This window comes from Indicator indicator, chromosome 20, assembly GCF_027791375.1.
Source record: "Indicator indicator isolate 239-I01 chromosome 20, UM_Iind_1.1, whole genome shotgun sequence".
NCBI classification, from domain to species: Eukaryota; Metazoa; Chordata; class Aves; order Piciformes; family Indicatoridae; genus Indicator; species Indicator indicator.
Window position 1 is genome coordinate 17606010 of NC_072029.1, and position 20209 is coordinate 17626218.

At 38.4% G+C, this 20209-nt stretch overlaps 1 protein-coding gene across 1 annotated transcript in view; it reads right to left on the reverse strand.

Annotated features, from left to right (window-relative positions):
- LOC128973726 (sodium channel protein type 5 subunit alpha-like) overlaps positions 1–2333 on the reverse strand; it is a 34997-nt gene extending 32664 nt beyond the window's left edge. The window contains exons 1-2 of the mRNA XM_054390115.1: positions 2079–2333; positions 970–1088 (exon numbers count right to left, since the gene is read on the reverse strand). Coding sequence (XP_054246090.1) covers positions 970–1088; positions 2079–2333 — 374 coding nt within the window. The remainder of the gene's footprint in view (positions 1–969; positions 1089–2078) is intronic.
- Positions 2334–20209: the final 17876 nt, after the last annotated feature.

Genomic DNA, 20209 nt, shown 5'->3' on the forward strand with positions numbered 1-20209 from the left:
GGACATCTAGCCTTTCCATCATCCATATTCTTCACTCCCACAAAAATCCCCTGGCTTTAGTTCTAGACAAGGTCAACCTATGCCCAACCCAGGAGACGGACTGTTGAAACGCTGGTGTTGGCCAACTTACTGCCTCAGGTGTGAGGCATCACGCTTCCAGGGATGTCTGTACCCTACTATGATGAAAACTTCAGACCCATTGTAGGTAACTCAGCACCACACAGACAGGAGATGGCTAGAAACCTAAAATCCACACAGGGATACTGCAGACTCTCTGTTGGGCTTGACTCAGCCTTGAGCAACAGTGTTATTATTGCTCTATTCCCATTGCCCAGTACCAAAATGGAGCAGGAAAGCAGTGATTCCTGACATCTGACACAGGATCTGTACCACCTTTGCATTCCAAAGGCATTCCCTGCAAAAGCATCCATGGAAATGTTCCTTTTTGCATACCAAAGATGAAATATTTTTAATCTAATTTCCTGAAGAATAAACTTGGTGTGGTTTTTCTTTCTCTGTGTTTTCATACACCTGCCTGCCTGTCTCAGCCTTTTCCTCTTAAAACTGGTCAATGGCTGATCAGCTTTGAGTTGAATTTAATTCCTACAGCCTGGGTGAACAGAAGATGAGAAAAAGGATAGAGGTCTTATTAGTGTTCTCACTGAGAAAGGCTTCAGCATGTGACACTTGTTTGTGGGACATCAACATCAGAGATCAGCCTCAAAACACAAATTAGTAGGAAATCAGGCTTCAACAACACTTTTATGAGTACTGAAGTACTCACAAAACTAGTGATTTCCACACAGCACAAGAGCACCAGGACAATAATCATTTCTAAGGTAATTCATAAAACAAACTAATCTGGAGAGAGGAAAAGAGTAGATTCATTCAGTGCTCTGAAATACAGTAGCACAGCACTACTGGAGGTTCCATGATCAAATAGAGCAAATAAATTGAACAAAAGGATATGAATGGACTAAAATTTTAATTGCTGTTCTTCGGATGGGGTGGAAAGGACTGAGGATCCATAAGGCACGAGTAGCAGTAAATCTGAAGATTGTTTTCTGCTTGTTTAGCACTATGAAAACCTGTTTAAAAAAAGAAACATGAAATAAAGTTTTCAGGAAGTCGAGCAGAGAACTTATTTTTGTGCTGTATCTTGTTGCATCAGTGATGAGCAAGAGCTTGATTTTTACTTCAGTTTGTTTAAATGGAAAGATTCTCTACAATAGTTTGCTATCCTTTTGTCATAAAATGATGAAAGAGTTAATGCCCATTAACTGCCAAGCTGCAAAAAAAATTAATCCTCTGCATGAGCTTCTTTTTCAAACCTTGAGAGTTTGAAAAGGTTGTGCACAGAACTAATCTTGCTTGTGACTATTGTCTTAAAATGAAGCTATCATTAAACCAATATACACAGAGGTAGAAGTGAGAATTGCAGCCTTTATCATTATTTGCTGTTATTGGTAGTGATCCTTTAGCTCTAAGACTGCAGAAATTAGATCACAGTATTAATCATTTCTCAGTCAATAAGCATAATTTCCAATGAATTCATTTCCCTTTCTTTGCTCCTGATTAAAAATAATATTTTGCAATACTTCATGACTAAAACGTGGTGCCTGAATAAGTAGGTTTTAAGAATTCATAAGCAAATGTTTTAAATAATTTTTCTACTTAGGTGATCATTTACTGTACATGTAAGGGGAGCATGATAGGAACACAGTGATTCAAACTGTAGAATTTAAGAAAAATTACAAAATTACTATCATTTCTTGTAGATCTGAGTCAAACCCCATTTTTCTTCCTTCATCCATTTCATTTTTTTCTGCTTCCATTCTCATTCAAATGTTAATCAAGTTCATATTATTTAATTCCTGTAATTCCAAATTAAGCTGTTTTTAAGAAGATTACAGCTTGTCATTCAGCTGTGCCAACTGCCTGCATTATTATAACCTAGAAAGGGATGAAAGTTTTTCCAAAGGGATGTAAGCAAAACTATTTGGCAGATTATTCACATAAACTCTTCTTGTCAACACAATAACCCAAATTAAAACCCAAGCATCTTGGTTGGCTCTGACCTTATGATCTTCGTAGTATGGGTCGAGATCCTCCAGTGGTTCCCCAATGAGCTCTGGAGGAGGATTGCCATAGAGAGCTGGTAGCTTTTGGAAAGCTTTTAGGTCAAGCTGAGGATGTGGTTCCTCCTCAGGTTTCTGGTCTATAGTATTTCTTCGACAATTCTTCTTGGCAGCAATTCTCTTTTCAATAGCAGCCAAGGATTCTAAAGTGAACTTACAGAAGCTGTTGGTACCAGGTAGGAAGAACTCAGCCATTTTTCATTCTTTTCCTGTCACTAGTTCTGTCCAAATAATAGAAAAAAGTGGAAAGGAAGTAACTGTAACCAGGAAAGTTATGAAAATTAAACATCTGCTGATGTTTAATAATAAAGTAAGACATAAAAATAAACTGAGACATAAAAATAAATTGAGACATCAGCTTCTAAACTTACTCAAAAGCTCTATATAGAGGTTTCTTCAAAATGTTTTCTTTGATTGTGACCTCTGAGAAGACACTGTTGATTCAGTGCAGAGTCATAGAACTACAAAGCTAGTACAATTCCACCTGCAGATTGTGAAATGATCCCATCTGGAATGGGATCACTGCTCAGCCTGCAAGGAAGGAGAGCACAGCAGGGACACACAGCCTTTCCACCCAGAAGCTGCCACCACCAATTCAATGTATTCTTCAAAGCTGACTCCATAAATTGCAGTCAGAACTTATACTTGAGAAGTTGAAGCTGTCCTCACAGGATGCCTACCAGATGACCTCCTCTTTCACCTTTCCTTTCCAAGCACTATGTGAAACATCTCAAGAAAACAGAAAGTCTGACTAAAAAAAGGCTTAGTTTTACTGCCTGTGTGCTGGCTCTCTTCATCTTCCCTGCCATGCAATGCCGTTTCATTTCTCTCCAGATACAACATGATTTCTGTTGTCCTCACATTGCTGTAGGAAGCCACTGTTGTGAGAACAACATCTGAAGCCCAGTCACAAACTAACTGCAGTGAAATGTCTTCGTTTTTGTAGTCTGCCTGCCTCTCCATTTCAATAAGCTCACATTATAAATACAAAAAGTAACCCTTGCTGCCAGCACAAAACAGAAACATTTCTGGAAGAGAAACAGGACACCCAGGCAAGAATATTCATTGTTCTGCACTTTCCAAGATCAAGCTAGCAGCTGGAAGCTGTGTGTAGTATGGTAGCAAAAATGAAAACCGTTAACATCTACTCCCAAGTTTTCAAGTCTTCAGCTGGCCAAAGTGGGTTTTGTTTTGTGGATGCTCAGGGTAATTTAGATGCTGTGGTATCAGTAATGAGAGCTGTGAATGATGCATGAAATGACACAATTTCTGTGCAAGGCACAAAGGGAATACAATAATTACTTTATTTTGCAATGTGCCAAATCATCCAGGCATACCATCCCTCCACCCAGCACTTCCATAAAAGTCTACCTAGTTTCAAAAGTTCACCATTAAAGTTCTGAGTTTGTAGCAGACTTCTTTGTGGTTTTTTTTTTTTTCCTCCTCTGTTCTATGAAACCATCTTTCAAATCCCAGAAAAGAAAGTTTGAGTGTCACACCATTCTCCATCAAGACTACCTAGGGGGACAAAAAAAAAAAAAAAATGTTGCTGGCTAAATCCAAGGATGGAAAAATAGGAGGAAACATGAAGGTAGGTGGACTCTGCAGATTCTCACTAGAGCTGGAGTCCAGGCAGGGAAGTCTTTACTGATGGTTTTATGAATTTGCTCCACAGGTGAATAAATACTAAGGAAAGGAAATAAAGTCTCATGCTTGCTCTGTCACATGTCAGTAGCAAAATTTCCATTTTGCTGCTGCAAGCTGTGGAGTAGAAGGCTAGCCTACACTTTTTATTCATGGACAATTCTGAGCTACTCAACCTAGACCTGAATAAAATCTAATAATTATTTTTCAATGCAGTAATCTGGAAAAAAATGTTCCTGATTCATTCAAGCACCTTTAAAAATATTCCCATAATAATTTCTGCCACTCATAGTCTCAGGAAGGACAGCATACAGAGTGTAGATGAGATATATTTAGTGTTTTATGTGGCCAGATTCAGCAATTTGACCAAAAGCAGTAAAAAGTGTTAATGTAAAACCATTTTTGCCCTTGATGGTGTAGAAGCAACAAAGTATCATTTGGCCTTGCCTCAAGGCTTAAAATACCTGCAAAACAGTGTGAGATTTGATCTCTTTTTAAAATGTGCAGTTCTCTCATCCTTGAACTGACTGAAGAGCAGACAATGCTTGAATGAAATCTATGTGATTAAAGATGAATAATAAGAAAAGCAAAGGAAAAGCATTTAGGGTTTGTTCTTTTAACTACCAAACATATTTTCTAAGAACTATTTCTCAAATCCTAAGACATGTAGCTAGACAGCTTTCTGAAGTAAGGCTGATTTCCTCCAAATGTGTTCTCCTCTTTAGAAATATTCACTGTGGCAGGCTGGGAAACAAAGTTATTGTCAAAGTTGTTGACTCTCCTTTTCTTGCTGTTAAAGTCACCACAATTCAATCCTCAGTTAACAAGCAAAAGTTGTTCTCAGTTATTTAATTTCCTGGCTTCAGGATCTAGTGTGGAAAGAGATGAAAATGTGTTGACAATGTAACCAGAATGACCAACGTAATTAGTAGGATCAGAGCGGCCAGGATTCTCTTTTTACATTTTTTTTTTTAATCTTGGATGATTGCAACTCTTTCCTGTTAAAACTATCCCTTTGGTTTAAAAAGAAATTGTCATTTAAGTAACTGAGATAACAGTTGTTTGAGGACTGTAAGTGAAAGGCTTTGTCCTACTGGAACAATCAAAATATTATTCTCTTCAGTGTAGTTTATTTTTGTACACTCCTGCAGTACACTTTTATTCAATGGTAACATCCAGTGCCTGGAGGGACAAAGTTAGAGACTCTAGATTGATCCAGTAATTATTTCAGGAGTCAGGAGCATCAATATGGCCTTAGAAAGACATGCCACCTGCACCACCCAAAGTTGTTATTGTAGACTTGTATTATGTTGCATCTTTCTACATCATAATTTCCAAGACAAATCTTTCTAGAACTGAATAAAGAAAGATTTTGTTAGCAGAAATGCAAACCTTCTGTAGAAAGGTACTTTCTTCCAAAACTGCTATATATTTTGAGGCAGATGATTTAATCTGTCTAAACTGACACATATGAAAATAAGTTTTGTATGTTAACACATGCAATTTTTTTATCATCTAATAATTAAGATTGTAAGGGAACTCAAGAGGTTTCTAGGTCTCTACCTTTACCTACTCCTCAAAATGGTTCTGCTTTGAGGTCATGGATTTATACAGGGAAATCTTCAAGGACAGAGATTGCACAACTCTTTGAGGAATCTGTTCCCACACTTGACAGTCTCAATCCATGTGGTCCTCTTGTGGTTTCAAACTATGTCCCTCACCACATTTTCTCACTATGAACCACTGTAATAACAAAACCAAAATTAAATAGAATTTGAAAGGTAAAAGGCAATCTCCCCCATCCCTTAGTGCCTCTATATAAAGAAAACAAGTATCATACCTATTTCAGACCATTTAGTCTGCTTATTTATAACAGCCTACAGGGTCTGAATGACACCATCTATTGAGATTGCCAAAGGAGACATTGATCAACACATTTGCTCATTAGTTTCCCACTTTTAGAAACATCACACCTTACCTGAAGCAAGCTGGGAAACAATCATTTGACTGTTCCAAGTTTTCTTTACCTTCCCTAGACAACCTGACCAAGAGCTCCAGTCTTCTGAGTCTCACAGCAGGGCATCTGAATGAAAGGAGATGTCAACAGCTGATCTAGCTACTCCACACCCTCTTTGCAATCAACAAAATTGAGCACACAGACCAGCTAATGATAAGTAAATTTATAGATTAAGACACAAAAGTGATGGAAAATGTAACTGATTTTCTTCATTGCCTATGAAAGGCAATCTAAGATAAATCCCATTCTTTTGATCTGGGATTCACAGTTTACAGTCCCCAGACCTGGGGAATGAAGGTAGCAAACAGTATGGAGATTCATAAAACAATTTAGAAAGGCCTAATAAAGCCTGTCAACATGGATCCAGAACTCCCCTTTGGGTGGGATTCATCTCACTTCACTAGGGCCATCTCGGACGGCTCCATCTCCCCTGGCTCTCCCGCTGCCTGCTGAGACATCTTTCCACATTTCTTTCAAAATGCAATGAATCACATCTCGGAGTGGCAAGTGGCTACAACGGATGACTGAGATGTCTCAAGTGAGATGAGATAAATTCAACTCTTTGCATCCTTTAAGCCTACTCCTCTTGCTGCCTCAAACGATGGATAGCTGCTAAGCTTTCAAAGACTCAACGGTCAGAGGTAGGACTGGGCAGACATCATTACTCATCAGCAGCCTGTGAACACCTACAAATGCTAGGATCTCCTTATATTACATTGCTTCCTTAATGACTACTTACAGGACAAGCCTACTTAGCAATTAGTGAAGTGTTAAGTCACATTTTCTTCCACATGGTAAGGATGGACTAATTTTCAGCTACTTTGCAATCATAAATAATTTAAATCTGTATAGAGATCATTTTCTGTAAGTGCTTGAGCAGTCAATTGACAAGTTGTCAAACGGCCAGTTGCAAGCACTTGAGGAAGTTAAGAAACTCTGTGGCAGCACAGGGATCCAAGAGAAAAGAGCTGAAAAGCTTTTAATGATCATAGGCTAGTCCATTGTTGTATAATTTAGGAGGGGAAGGGGGGGAAAAAGGGGAAGGGGGGGCAAAAGGGGAAGGGGGGCAAAAGGGGAAGGGGGGAAAGGGGGAAAACGGGGAAGGGGGGAAAACAGGGAAGGGGGGGAAAAGGGGAAAGGGGAAAAATCATATCATTCACTTCACCAAGCTTGGCAGGCTGGGTTCTGCCAAATGGATAACAGCGGAAGGAAGGAGCATGTGCTGCAGGTTATATTGTGCAGACAGGTGAAGTTGTGATTTTTAACCAGATATGTTCTGTACTGAACCATCTGCAGATTTTATGGGAATTCAAGTGTTGCAGCAAACAAAGGGAATTTGAATTCTCTTCACCCTTAAGGAATGAGAACAAAGCTCTCACTGCCTCAAATGTACAAGGAGCTAAGGACACCTGGGTAAGAGCTGCTGCAATTGTATCCACATGACATTATTAAATGGTAACTTTATTTTTTTCCATTTGAGATTTAGGGCTCTAAAGTCAGACTGGCAATACGTCAGATTTTTCCTTTGCCACATGTAAGCAGTGTTTAATGTGATTAGCAGCTCTATAAACTTTGGGTTTACATGAGTATGACTTGAATACAACAAACAAAACCCATAGAAACTCAGTGAAACACATGAACTGGATTTTGGACAGTTAACATTAACAAAAAGCCCCAAATGCACTAAATGTATCACAGCTCTGCCATTTTGTAGTTCTGAAGGTTGGTTTCATCATGTGAATTTGCTACAGAAAGCTTTCTTAGCAGCTGAATATATGCTCTGGTGGACAAAACTTCAGAGACAACATAAGAATGACTTTTTTTCCCCAAAATCATAACAGAAGTCAAATTGTCCATCAGATAAAACCTGAAAAAAAAAAAAAAGAAAACAAAACCAACCTTCCTGTTAATGAAAGACAATGAGAAAACTTCAAGCATGCAAGTTAAAAAAAAAAAAAAAAGCCAAAACTTATCTTCAGTACAAAATCCAGATTTTAACTGTAGTTGCCAGAAGTGTGGTGGTTCCACAAATTGTATGACATTTTCAAATTATATGATCTTTTGTCTACCACAGAAACATTTTCTAAGTAAAACTCTATCTAATCAAAAGTCAGTTCCCAATAGCCTATTTGCATTAACTATGCCATTTAATAATGACATACCTAATGTCATTATTAGGTTGCTCACTTTCCATGATTAACTTCACCCATTTGTCCTTTTTTTCCTACAGAAAGAAACCCACATTTCAAAGAACTTTTCTCCATCGATGCGGAAAATGTGTCTCAGATCAAGTCAAACAATTGCAAAGGAAATGAAAATGTGATGTAAGAAAAAGATCAAAACCTATGAAATATGGTAAAGGAACAGCACCATCAGAAGAACTTCTGAAGCACCTAGCAGCATTATGTCTGTTCTGGTTACCCCCAGTTTGTCATCCTTATAAAACACCTTCATGGAATGTAAAGCTTTATTCCACTTGAAATCATTCCTCTAGAGGTTTCCTGCTTATCTCTGAGGTGAACTGAAGACACCTAAGCTCTTAGCTGCTTCAAATGCAAACCTGAAACATTTAATCTCTTCTGCTTCATAAAAGCAAAGAGACCTGTTTGTGCGAGTTTTGAAAGACTGTCTTCTAGTCTGTTGCAAATTCACCACCTAACACCCAAATTTGTATTCTCCTCTTGATTGCATCTTTTGTTAATCTCCTTCCCCATCAATATCCACTTCTTAGTTTATCTGCCCCATATTTTACCATGATAAAAGCACTTAACACACTCTAGTGTATACCACCAACCCCCTGCCCAATTTAATTAAGCCTTTTTAAGCAGAAAATAACTATTTAAAATAAGATCCATTCTTAAGTCTCAAAAAAAATTAATATTTGTCTTTATTGGAACAATATTGCTAAGCATAAACATAGAGCAATGTCATAGAACTTCAGGCTGTTGAAATTTTTCTTTCTTTGAAATAAAAATTAAAACCAAAGAATCTGAGCTTTGTATATAAAAGAAAGATCTCTGACATTCTTATGCACAGAAGAAAAGCTTCCTTATACAACTACTTACTGTTGCACATCTTATTTTTGACCCTAGTTAACTCATTTCAGCAAAATAACAAGGAAAAAAATAATAAAGAAAGAAAACTCTCGTACAAACATACTGCACTGGAGGGAATAAATACTGAATTCTCCACACCTCCATTTTCTTTACAGGTCACTCACCTTAGGGGGAAAAAAAAAAGTTTCTGCTCAGGTTTTTTAATGTATTTTAGGCAAATAAGAGGTCACTGAGTCCTGTAGAAGACCCTACCACAAACGACCTTTTACATAAGAAGCGAAAGTGCAGAAAACCACAGGACTTACATTATTTTCCATCCCCTCTAAGTGAAGGTTTGAGGAGTCACTTCTTTCTATGCAAGAGGAACATAGCTCAGCCCAGTTATCTCCCAGGAAGTACCTGAAAAAAACCTCCTCGCTGTCTTTATCATCTCTCTTTCTCCTTTCAGGAATCCCTTGCCCCTCTGGCAGTACTCTTCCTTCAGGAACTGTGTTATTTGTACATGGGGGGTGTTGAGGGAGGTGCCTAGTTAGCCATTAATGTAACTGATGTGATTCTACAAGGTCTCATGGGGAAGGCTTTAACCTCAGTAAGCAAAGCTGGGCAGGCTGTCCAAGCTGAGCATTTCTTCAGGATACTGTTCCATTCCTGCTTTCCTGAGCCTTTTACAGGCAAGCAGGAGTGGAGCAGAACAAAGAGGACGGGAGACATGGTGGCAAATGTTTGTCAGCCTCACAGTGAGAGCTGTTTCTTCTACAGCAGGATTTTTTTTTTTTTTTTTTTTTTTACAAGAAAGCATTGGCCTTTATATTTTGTTAGAATATTTCAGTTTCAGTTCTCTGCTTGGGAAAGTCAGAAAACATGCAACTGAATCTATTAATTCCACTGAAAGCCTAAGACTGAAGCTGGGGAGAAGGCAGGAAAACTGATGACTTCTCTGTGTCTCTGTGTGTGTACACATGTGTGTATGCACATAGATATAAAACAAAATGCCAGTGCATATATATAATTCCAGTTAATTATATACATGATGACACATGCAAGGAGTAGATGAGGAGCTGGAAGAGTTCACCCACTCTGTGTGTGAGGGAGAAGTGGGACATGGTAGAAACAACCACGTAGATGGTTGGAAGGAGTGGAAGAGACATGTCAGAGCAGCCAATCCCCCCAGCCCATGGTGAGACAGAAAGCCATACACCCCTCAGAGATAAACAGTGGAACAAACTTCTACCTGCAGCCTGTGGAGGAGCCCATCCTCTCCTATACTAAACACAATCAGCATTAATAGAACATTTTTTCCCCCTCCATCTGCATTTTGTTCTTGACAGCTTTTCTTGAGATAGAAGAGAAACTTTCAAGGAAAATAGTCTTGCAATATACTGAGACAAATCCTGTTTTATTTTCTGTTGAATTTGGGTTAATGAGAAAGAAAAAAAAGAAAGAAGAAAGAAAAGTCCTGACAGTACACCAGATCTATGGCTCTGATATGTTGGCTAAACATTGCCATCTTTTGGCAACAGCTTTGGTTCATTAGGCTCTGAATGTAATGAGTGTTGCTGCAAGAAGCTGCAATTTGTCTTGGATGCTTTAGACACAGCATTGTACAGAAGGTTTAATTTCACTGGAAGAAGCACATCTCTGGTGCTCAGGAAAACTATATCCCCACCCCCCACCCCAAAAAAATAAAATAAGGAACTTTCATGGTCAATTAAATTAGATAAAAGATTTATTAATCCATCTGACTTCACAAACGTCACCACTATCATACTTTAAAGTAACATCACTTATAGGAAGAAGCATATTCCAAGAAAAGTATATTCAGACCAGTCATATGAAGCTCAGATTTCATGATGCTAATTGAAATCATATTATCTCTTGTTCTCTGCAAGCTCTCTGTCATAGGTCTTACAGAGCTTTAAACCCATCTGATATTAATGTTATCAAGTTTGAACTGTTTGAAGTTTTTCCTAGGTGTCTGTGAATATGCATAAAGTTCACCTCCTTCATATAAACACCTGCACTTTTCACTCATATGGCAGGAACAGACAAATAAGGGTAGATTTTAAAATATATTCATGCCCCTCAAAGAAACATAGAGATGCTCAATAGGTTTGGCTTCCTCCCTATGAGCTACTCTCCACTGCTTTGGGGAAAAGATTACCTACAGTTTTCAGAGACAAGAAGGGAATTAATGTTGTCTCTAGGCAATGAAAGCAGGAATGGCACCTCATGTTTATCTCAGGTTTTTCCAGGCCCTTGTGCTAACCTTGAGATGGGCAGGTTACTTGTCAGGTCTGGCTCAAGGCTGAGTCAGAGACAGCTCAGATGTTGTTAAATAAAACTGTTCCAGGGTGTTTTCTAAGGGCACTTTATTTTACAGGTTGCATTCAGGGTATATTCCAGGGGTATACTGAGTTATCCAAGCCCATTGACTGCTCATGGCAGGAGGTAACTAATTCAGTGGCAGCAGTCAGCCAGTTTTATCCCAAGGATTGTTTGAGAAATCAGGAGTCTAGTATCATCTGTGCTTACAAAGTGGTCTTGGTCCACTACCACCTGTGTAGCCTGCAAATGGCAGCAAATCCATGAAAAAGGGAGGAAATGTTGAATTGTAGTAGCCAAACAAAAAGCATGCTTGGTGAGAGAAGCAGCTCCATTGATTATGCTGATGAAATCTCCCCTGAAATAAGTGGAAATGTAGACATGTCCACCTCTTTTCAAATGTATTGGGGAAAAACAGAGATTTGCTGCTGGAAGGGTGAGGCACCTTTGGCACTGACATTTGTTTCCCTGTTGAAATCAAATCCTCATTTCACCCATTGTAGTCACAGTAAGGCTGTGTGTGTCCACTCTCCTCCATCAGAAAGCAAAGTGAAGAACCTCCAAACTCAAAACATTCAAGGCAATGAGAGCAGCTGGAGAGAAAATGAACCACAACCTAAAAGAAACTTGTAAAAGTAAGAAAAGCTACCATGACAAAATCTCAACTTTGCTAAATGAAGAAGAAAAGCCAAAAATCATTCCTCATTTGTAAAGGAAACACATGGTATTAGCCTGTAAAAGGTCATGGTGTTTAGAGCAAAATGTATAGAGGTATTTAACAAGCTGAGCAATATCTGCATTTGCAAATGATACAGAAATGGCTTAATGGAAGTGGGCAAATCATTGACATTAATGGATGTTTGAACTTAAGACAAATTAATACTTAAAGACAAGTGAAACATATTCATGTGATGTATGTTTGCTATTAGAAAAGAAGAATATTCATTAAATGTAAAGCAGTCTAATCTACAATAAAGCTGAACAGTCAGCTTAAAGTGAGATTCATATTGCCTTTTAAGTTTTACCCTCCACAGCATAGCAATAACTTTGGAGCAGGGAATGGTTGCTTAATAAGAGTAGAAAATAATTTAATTCTTAGTTCTTTTAAAAATAACCACCAGCTTATTTTGGGGGGATTTCTTCCAATGCTGTAATTGGTATGTGTGTGCATACCTATCTGGTATGATAAATTATGCTCTTTTATAGCAATTTAAGAAATAATGAATGGAAGGTAGATTGTGAAAAATTATATATCAGGTGCAGCAATCAGTCAGCATCTGTCCAGTTTTTACCTAGATCTCATTGCTATAGTAACAGGGACACAATAGTGAATACAATGGCAGCTTTAATTGAGAGATAACAGATGAGTTGCACAACTGCAACCATTTTTTAATATGTTTCTGGAATCTTACAACATCACCAGATGCAGCAAAGATTAATTTCTGGTCTTTTCTGAGAAGCTAGATATGATTTGTAAATCTTAACTATAAATTCCTTTTGCATTTTGCTATCATCTTTTTTTAAGGACACAGCATGGGCTTTCATTTTGTAACCAATCATAGTTTTTTGTGTCTAAAAAGATGTATCAGTCAGAACCATTTCAGCAGCACACTATGAGAGAAAGGGGACAAAAACCAACTGGCAAGTGCTAATATCTAATGTTTAAAACAGACCTGAATTCGCCATGTGGAGAAAGGAAAAAAACTACCAGTGTTGTGATACCTTTCCTTCAGTGTGGCTAACAATATTTTGTGTTAGGTTCCTGTGGCAGATTTTAGATATGCAGTGCAGAATGATACACAGTCATTAATCAAAGGAAACTTTGCATACTCTGAGCAGCGCATTTTTAACTGAAATAATAAATGATAGCATTTCAGTTGCAAGTGTTGTGGTTTCTAATGCCAATCAACACAGACTGGAAAAAGTAGCTTTGCCACCCCCAGGTGTGTGCTACTTCAGTGCAGCCATTTCAGTTCATTTAGAATCACTTACCTGATACGGTTTTAAACAGATACATCGAGGACTGGATCACCCATCTTATGCTCTCTCTGTCTGCAAAGAAATCATCATGATAAGATTTGTATCATCAAATTCCCATATTTTTGTGAGGTGTTATTGGTTTTATTCTGTCATTGAAAGTATGATATGGAGACTACCCTCCAAAACACATAACTGTTTGTCAGATCAGGAGCTGTGTTCATCGATACAATGTTCCTGTGACTTTACAAAACTCAAACCTTTTCAATGTGATTTTTTTTTTTCTTTTTTTTTTATGACACTCTTACAATACAATGGAGACTGAGAGTTTCTGGTCAAGAGGGGAAACCCTCATAAATTGCTGTTTATGGGACAAATATTAACATATGTGTGATTCACAGCCCAGTCTGGAACTGAAGAAATGATGCTTCAGAGAGCTTTCAGTGATTTATGAAGGCCTTTTCCTTGCACAGAGATTAGAATAGCTTTTACAATATATTACATTGCTGCTTTATTTTAAAAGAATAGCTGAAGCCATTTTCAGATTCACATAATAGTGAAATCTAAATGGTATAAAGTAGTTAATTGGCATTTTTGTCAAAATAAAGACCTAATATAAAGGAATCTTATTTCCTTTTATCAGAGAATGAAATAATATATTTTAAAGAAATCATGGTGATGTAAAATTCAGACTCCTTTGAATGCATAATTGGTATTCCAGAGTAACAGGAAATTGCTTTCTTTGTAAGTATGTATTAAAATCATTCTGATACATATAGTAATCTTCAGCTTTCTAAGTGGTCCAATGCACATTTCAATCAGGAAAATTTGCTTATCATCCACTCAAACAGAAAAAGATGGATTGCTCTTTTCTCTCTCCTCAGTGGTCTATCAAAATAACACTAAGAGAATTAGGGTGGTCAAGTAAATCAAGCTGGAAAATTAATATTCCTAATACTATTTCATCAGGCAGCATTAAGTATTCTCTGGAGATTTCCCCAGCTGTATCAGACACTGGATATTTACTCTTTGAGAAACTCCTTTCACCCATTGTATTTCTATTTTTTATGAAGAAACAAAACACAAATCCTTGATTATCTCATGGAAATCAGAGGTCACTTTAGTTAGCTGAAGATATGATGCTCTGGAATGAAGGTCCAGACTGGCAAGGCTAAACTATAGCTTCAGAAGCAGCCAGCTTGAAGGATCTATACAGAGAGTACAAGTGGATAAGATATTTAATACATAATAAGATGATTGACTAAAGCATCTGTTTGGCAGAGCACAGTGATATAGAGACTGTATTATTCATCACATTAGAATAGCTGGAGAGAAAAAAAAGAGTGTCTGTCAAGGGTTAGGACTGAGCCAGCCACTAGAAGACAGACAGACACTCTATGAACCCCACTCCCTTCCCAGAGGGGAAAAGAAAGGGTCTAAGGCAGAGATACTTATGGATTGGGAAAGAAAACTAAAGCAGATGGAATGAAAATCATATCAATAAAATGAAATATCCACAAACACATACAAAATCAATATAAAATCCAGGCTCCCTGATGGCAATTAGTTACCATCAGCACTGATGATATGGGAAGGCACTGTGGAAATCCCAATCTGGACTCAGCAGCAGATTGGAACCAGATTCAGGAGCTGAATTCTGAAACTGGATTCAGAAATGCCTGGATCAGAATAGAAGACAGAAGGGAGAGAGTCCCCCTTGGACACTGGCCATTGAAGAAGAGAACTTGGCCCTCCTGGTCTCTCAGTTTTATACTGAATAGAATCCTTTGTTTCCCAGTTTAGAGTCACCTGTCCTGTCCACTCCTCCCTGTAGGTCTGACCTCTTGCTTACTGCACCCCCAGTATAGGGCACAAGGTTTAGCTTACAGCAAGTGTAACAAGAACCATTCTGCACACCAAGCCTTGGTAGTAAGTGTAAACATCAAGTGCTAGAAGCAGACACTGCCTGCAAAAAGTATGTCATTTTCTTTAGAAAGTGCAGTTACTTAGAAGAGATTGAGCTGAAAAGTAAAATCACTGAAGAGAATTAGTTCTGGTCTAGCTCAAATCAGGACAGTGTCAAATACTGTTTGGAAAATGAAGTCCTTTCCTGTGTGCAAAATAGTTGTAAAAGAAGGTCTAAATTAGATAATCCCCAACAGCTTGTTATGCCTGCTACATTCTTTATTCTTTCCACCCTATCTGGAACAAAGCAGTTTGTCACTGCTTGTTATCTTCAGCAGTTTTCTGCAGAAATGTTCACTTTTTCCTTTGATAACACAATTCTGGGTCTATTACATGTTTTGGAGCGGTCTTCCTTCAGCATCTCTGCCTCTTATTTTTTGGTTTCCTGTTTGATGACAGTCATCCTGGATTGTGTAATCGCTGTTGGAAAAGAACTGAGCACCCAGGGGGTTTTAATTAATTTCTTGTACTTTACCCTAAACTTCCTACATAACAGGAGTGTGGAAAGAGGCAAATTCACAGCCAAAGCACCAGTTCACTACTACAAGGCTTCCCAGCCTGGTGTCTTAAGACATTTGAAGAGCTCTAATCCTGTCAATTTGAATTAGGCACATTCATTCCAGGTGGGATGTCTAAGTCCTTGGACTGAAGAACCAAGTAGCCGCTCTTTTGCATGGGCTACCACAAAATCTGGAAAGAACAGAAGAAACTATTTGGTGAAGGAAGAAAAGCTCTGTATACAAGGGGCCACATTAATCATGGGCTAATTGTATGGATACTTGCAAATTGAGAAATTTGTATTCTTTCAGCCAGAAATCAATTTGATCTGGTGATGTTAAAAAATAATTAATCACCTTTTAAAATTATGGGAATACTTTCAGTAATTCTTTTATTTTAAGCTATGCTCATGTGGAAGAAAGTAAGATCTTCCAAACACCAAGATCTTTCTTTAAGGAACAGCAGGAAATGACTAATACAAATATACAGTGAAACCATTTGGTTGTTTACACAAAGGAATCTTCCTCCAGATCTTTAATGGGACTAATGCATGCTGAATTGTAATGGGGCTAATATGCTCAACACCTACTTAAGGAGGAGATGCAGGGTGCCTGATTTTTACTCTCTCTTGGGTCTGAGAAAGTAATACATTGCCTACATGAAAGCATCTGTGACACTTTGATAGATCGTGAGCTGCGGCCAATGCATAACTGGATGATGCCAAGAGAAGCATCTGAAATTGCCTCTCAGAAGACACACTTTAAAAGTCTGTCACATCCAACAAACAGAACTGAAAAAAAAAATCTAGGATTTGTTTCATCACTCATCCCACCCTCATCTTTTAAAGCTAAAACAAGAGGTTTGCATTTGTGGAAACTGAAAGGTCAATCTGTGGTGATGGAAAGGTCAAAGAGACCTTCTCCTGCTATTGGAATGTGTTACATTCTAAGCATTTGTGCTATGTCAGCTGCAAGTATTTTTGTGTCAAAATAATGTAAAGGCCAGAAGAAACAATAAACTGAAATAACATCAGTGCACAATGCATAGATTTGATGTCTTTGCCTCGAGTAAATCAAATGCCCTGTAGCTGGGACCACACTGTAATGTTATTTTATAAGCACCTTCATTCTTATTTACTTTCAAGAACACAAAGCCTTTTTTAGGTACCAGACACAAAACACATACAGCACTAGATATTTAGAGGCTGGTTTAATTATCATATCTTAACCATAATATTTTTATCCTGCATCTTCTTGCAGGACATATGCCATAAAGAAAAACTAATGTTGAAAAGGAAACAAAAAAGGTAGAAAAAGAAAAGGCAGAGGAAGGAAGTGTTTGTGTTTATCTACAAGTTTCCTACAGCATCTTATTCAGTTACTGAAACAGAATTCAGTTTCTTTTTCAGTGAGGAAAGCTGATGTTTGACATAAAGGATCTTTTCCTTTGAAAATAAAATCATCTATAATACCAGAACTGGTGCTTCAGGTAGGGATGGCTTCTTAAACTAACAACATCTGACATTATTACACACACACAAAAAAAAGACGACTTACTAACAACCATTACTTTGGTATGTTAAATATTTGAATTTTTTAGGTGTTTGTCCCATGGAGACTAAAAATGTCAGAAAAGCATCAGATGGGTAGTGTTAATAGCTGGGTTTGATTTCATCCAAAAATCTTGACAATATTGAGATTTATGGGAATATGCAAGCATGCTTCCACTCTTCACTTGCAACACTAGGCAACAATAAGAATGTCCTTTTTATTAATTGGGGAGGGGGGCATATATCACTTATCATAGCATTGCTGAGTGTTCTGGCCAGGACAGACCTTCTTATAAGATTTCTAGGGATTTACTTTTCTTCCTAGAGTCTGTGGCCAGCCCTAAACTTTCCTCTTTACTGTGGAAGACGACTTGGGAATTCAGCTTTGCATTTAGTAGGACTGGCACCAGCAAAAAGCCAGCAGCACTATATACCTGTATGCTCTTCCTGTATGCTCTTCCTGTATGCTTGGTCCCTTCCAACCCTGACTGATTGTATGATTCTATGATTCTTCAACACCATGAAGAGATGGAATAAGATAGAAGCCTTACAGGAAGGATGGCATGACATTTGGTTATGGAGAAAAGCTGGTTTACTAAGTCACCTTCAGAAATCAAGTGTCTCTTGAGGAACTGGCTTATTACTCCATAGGCATTTACAGTGATCCCCTGAAATAGGAGACCTGTTTAAGCAGTGGTCCCAAAGCCAGATTTGAACCATTGCATTTTCCCATGAGAAATGGCTCATTAGACAGAGTGGGCTCTTAGATCATGAGCAGGGCCACGATGTGGCACTTGGAAATAAAAGCCTCTGCCAATCAAAGCCATTGTTTATCCTTTACTACAGCTGGATGTAGTATTCAAATCCACTAATCAGCATCTATCTATGGAGATAGATTCCTCTTCTTATATATTATTCATGGTATGCTACAAAGCATTATGAAGTTATTTTAATTGCACTGCAATTAAAATACCTGTTTCTGTGCACACAGATAAACGTACAAAATGCATAACCTTAAATGAAGAAAGCTCTTGTTACTGTCCCTATAATCATTAAGATGAGTGAATGGCTTCTAAAATTGCAATTTTTCTTTTAGCATTGCCCCATCTTTATCAACTGGAAGAGCCTTTGCCTAAATGTTTGGCCATTTGTATTCTTGCCTGTGGATAATTGCAGAAGGAACAGCTATGCCTGGTTGGCAAAGTCCAATAGTCTCTGTCCAGATTCTTTGAGATATTCCATGCACAAAGAATGCTTAGTACCCAATTTGCTTGTTTGAGGGTTTTTGGCTTAGCAGAGTGACACATAATACGCTGAAATCACAATACAAGTTTAAGGTTACACTTTGAAAAATACAGCAATTACAATATGCAGGTCAATCACAATACCAACGGGATCTCTGTTACCTTCTCTGTGATATGCTCACCATCATCATGCTGGACATCCCCAGCCACCAGGGAGGAGTACATGGGTTGTAGCAGCTCACATCCATTGCTCTCTTTGCAATTCTTTTGTTAGTTGCTCAGTTTTTACACTCTCTGTTGGGCTGAGCCATGTATACATTCCCCCTATAATGTTCTTGCCAACTTTAAGGAGAGACTCCCTTTTCATGAACTCAGAAAGGAAAATTTACCCCACCAGCAGATCCACTCAGCTGTTGCTTGATCCACTTGATTGTTGACAGCTGAAACAAATGCCACCTTTGGCTTCTCTTTGTGCTGAGACGAACTGGCTTTCCTTGCAACAGCTTCTGGTCAGTCACATCATACCTTGGCCCTGAGCTTCTTGGGCACATTACTCTTGCTCATCCCCTCTATGGCTTTACTCATTGTAAGGTTTTATTGAGCAGTCCTGCAGGAAGAAAGTACCTTTGTCTCAAACTGAAAATGGGGTAAATGTAGAAAACTGAGTTGGGCAATAGCAGTTTAACAAATAAGATTCTCTTTTGGCAGTCAGGTAGGTCTGTGCAGCTCACCATCTGCACAGATACACCTGAGGGGTGGGTGTCAAGTGCAGGGGGCCAAGCTCTCTTTGGTGGTGCACAGTAATAAGACAACAACAGGTTCAAGCTTGAACATAGAAGATTTCAGCTCAACATGAGGAGAAACTTCTTTACAGTGAGGGTGACACAGCACTGGAAGAGGCTGCCCAGAGAGGTTGTGGAGTCTCCTTCTCTGGAGACTTCCAAAACCCACCTGGTTGCATTCCTGTGGACCTGATGAGCTTTTGAGGTCTCTTCCAAGCTCTAGTGTACTGTGGTACTGTGATCATGCACCAATGAAATAAATATGCCATAATGAAACAAAACAACTGAGACAAATTTTGATTTTTAAAAACAACTTCTATTTTATTTGGTGTAGCATTCAGTTTGATATATCTTTTTAAGCATTTATTAGGGAGTGTGGATACAGGATGAGGGGTAAGGGTTTCAAACTGAAAAAGGGTAGATTAGGTTTTAGGAAGAAATTCTTTACTATCAGGGTGATGAAGCACAGGAACAGGTTGCCCAGAGAAGCTGTGGATGACCCATCCCTGTAAGTGTTCAAAGAGAGGTTGGATGAGGCAACCTGATCTACTGGCAGGTGTCCATGTCTGTGGGAGGGGAGTTGGAAAAAGGTTATCTTTAAGTTCCTTTCCGACTATTCTGTGATTCTATGACTTTCTATGCATCTCATTGTCTGTGTTATTACTCCAGCCAGAGCCACACAATAAAATAGAAACCTGAAGTACTGGTATGAAATCTTTGCTGATAAATTCTAGAGATAATGCTAAGAATGGTAACATAGTAGTATTAAAATACTACCTCTGGTTCTACTCCCTTCAAGAAGGATATGAATAAATAAAAGAAAAATAACATAAGAGCCAATCTTACCAGTGGCTAATTTATCTTTGGGTACAAATGCTTCTCAGTGTTTGGGCAGCAAGGTAGGGTGCCTGCTGTTTTAAGATACGAATCTTTGAATGCTCCTGTGTAATTCCATCTTCCCTGGAACCTGGTGAGAAAAGGAAACTGCATTGCCCTCAATTTGCCCAGAACTCCAGT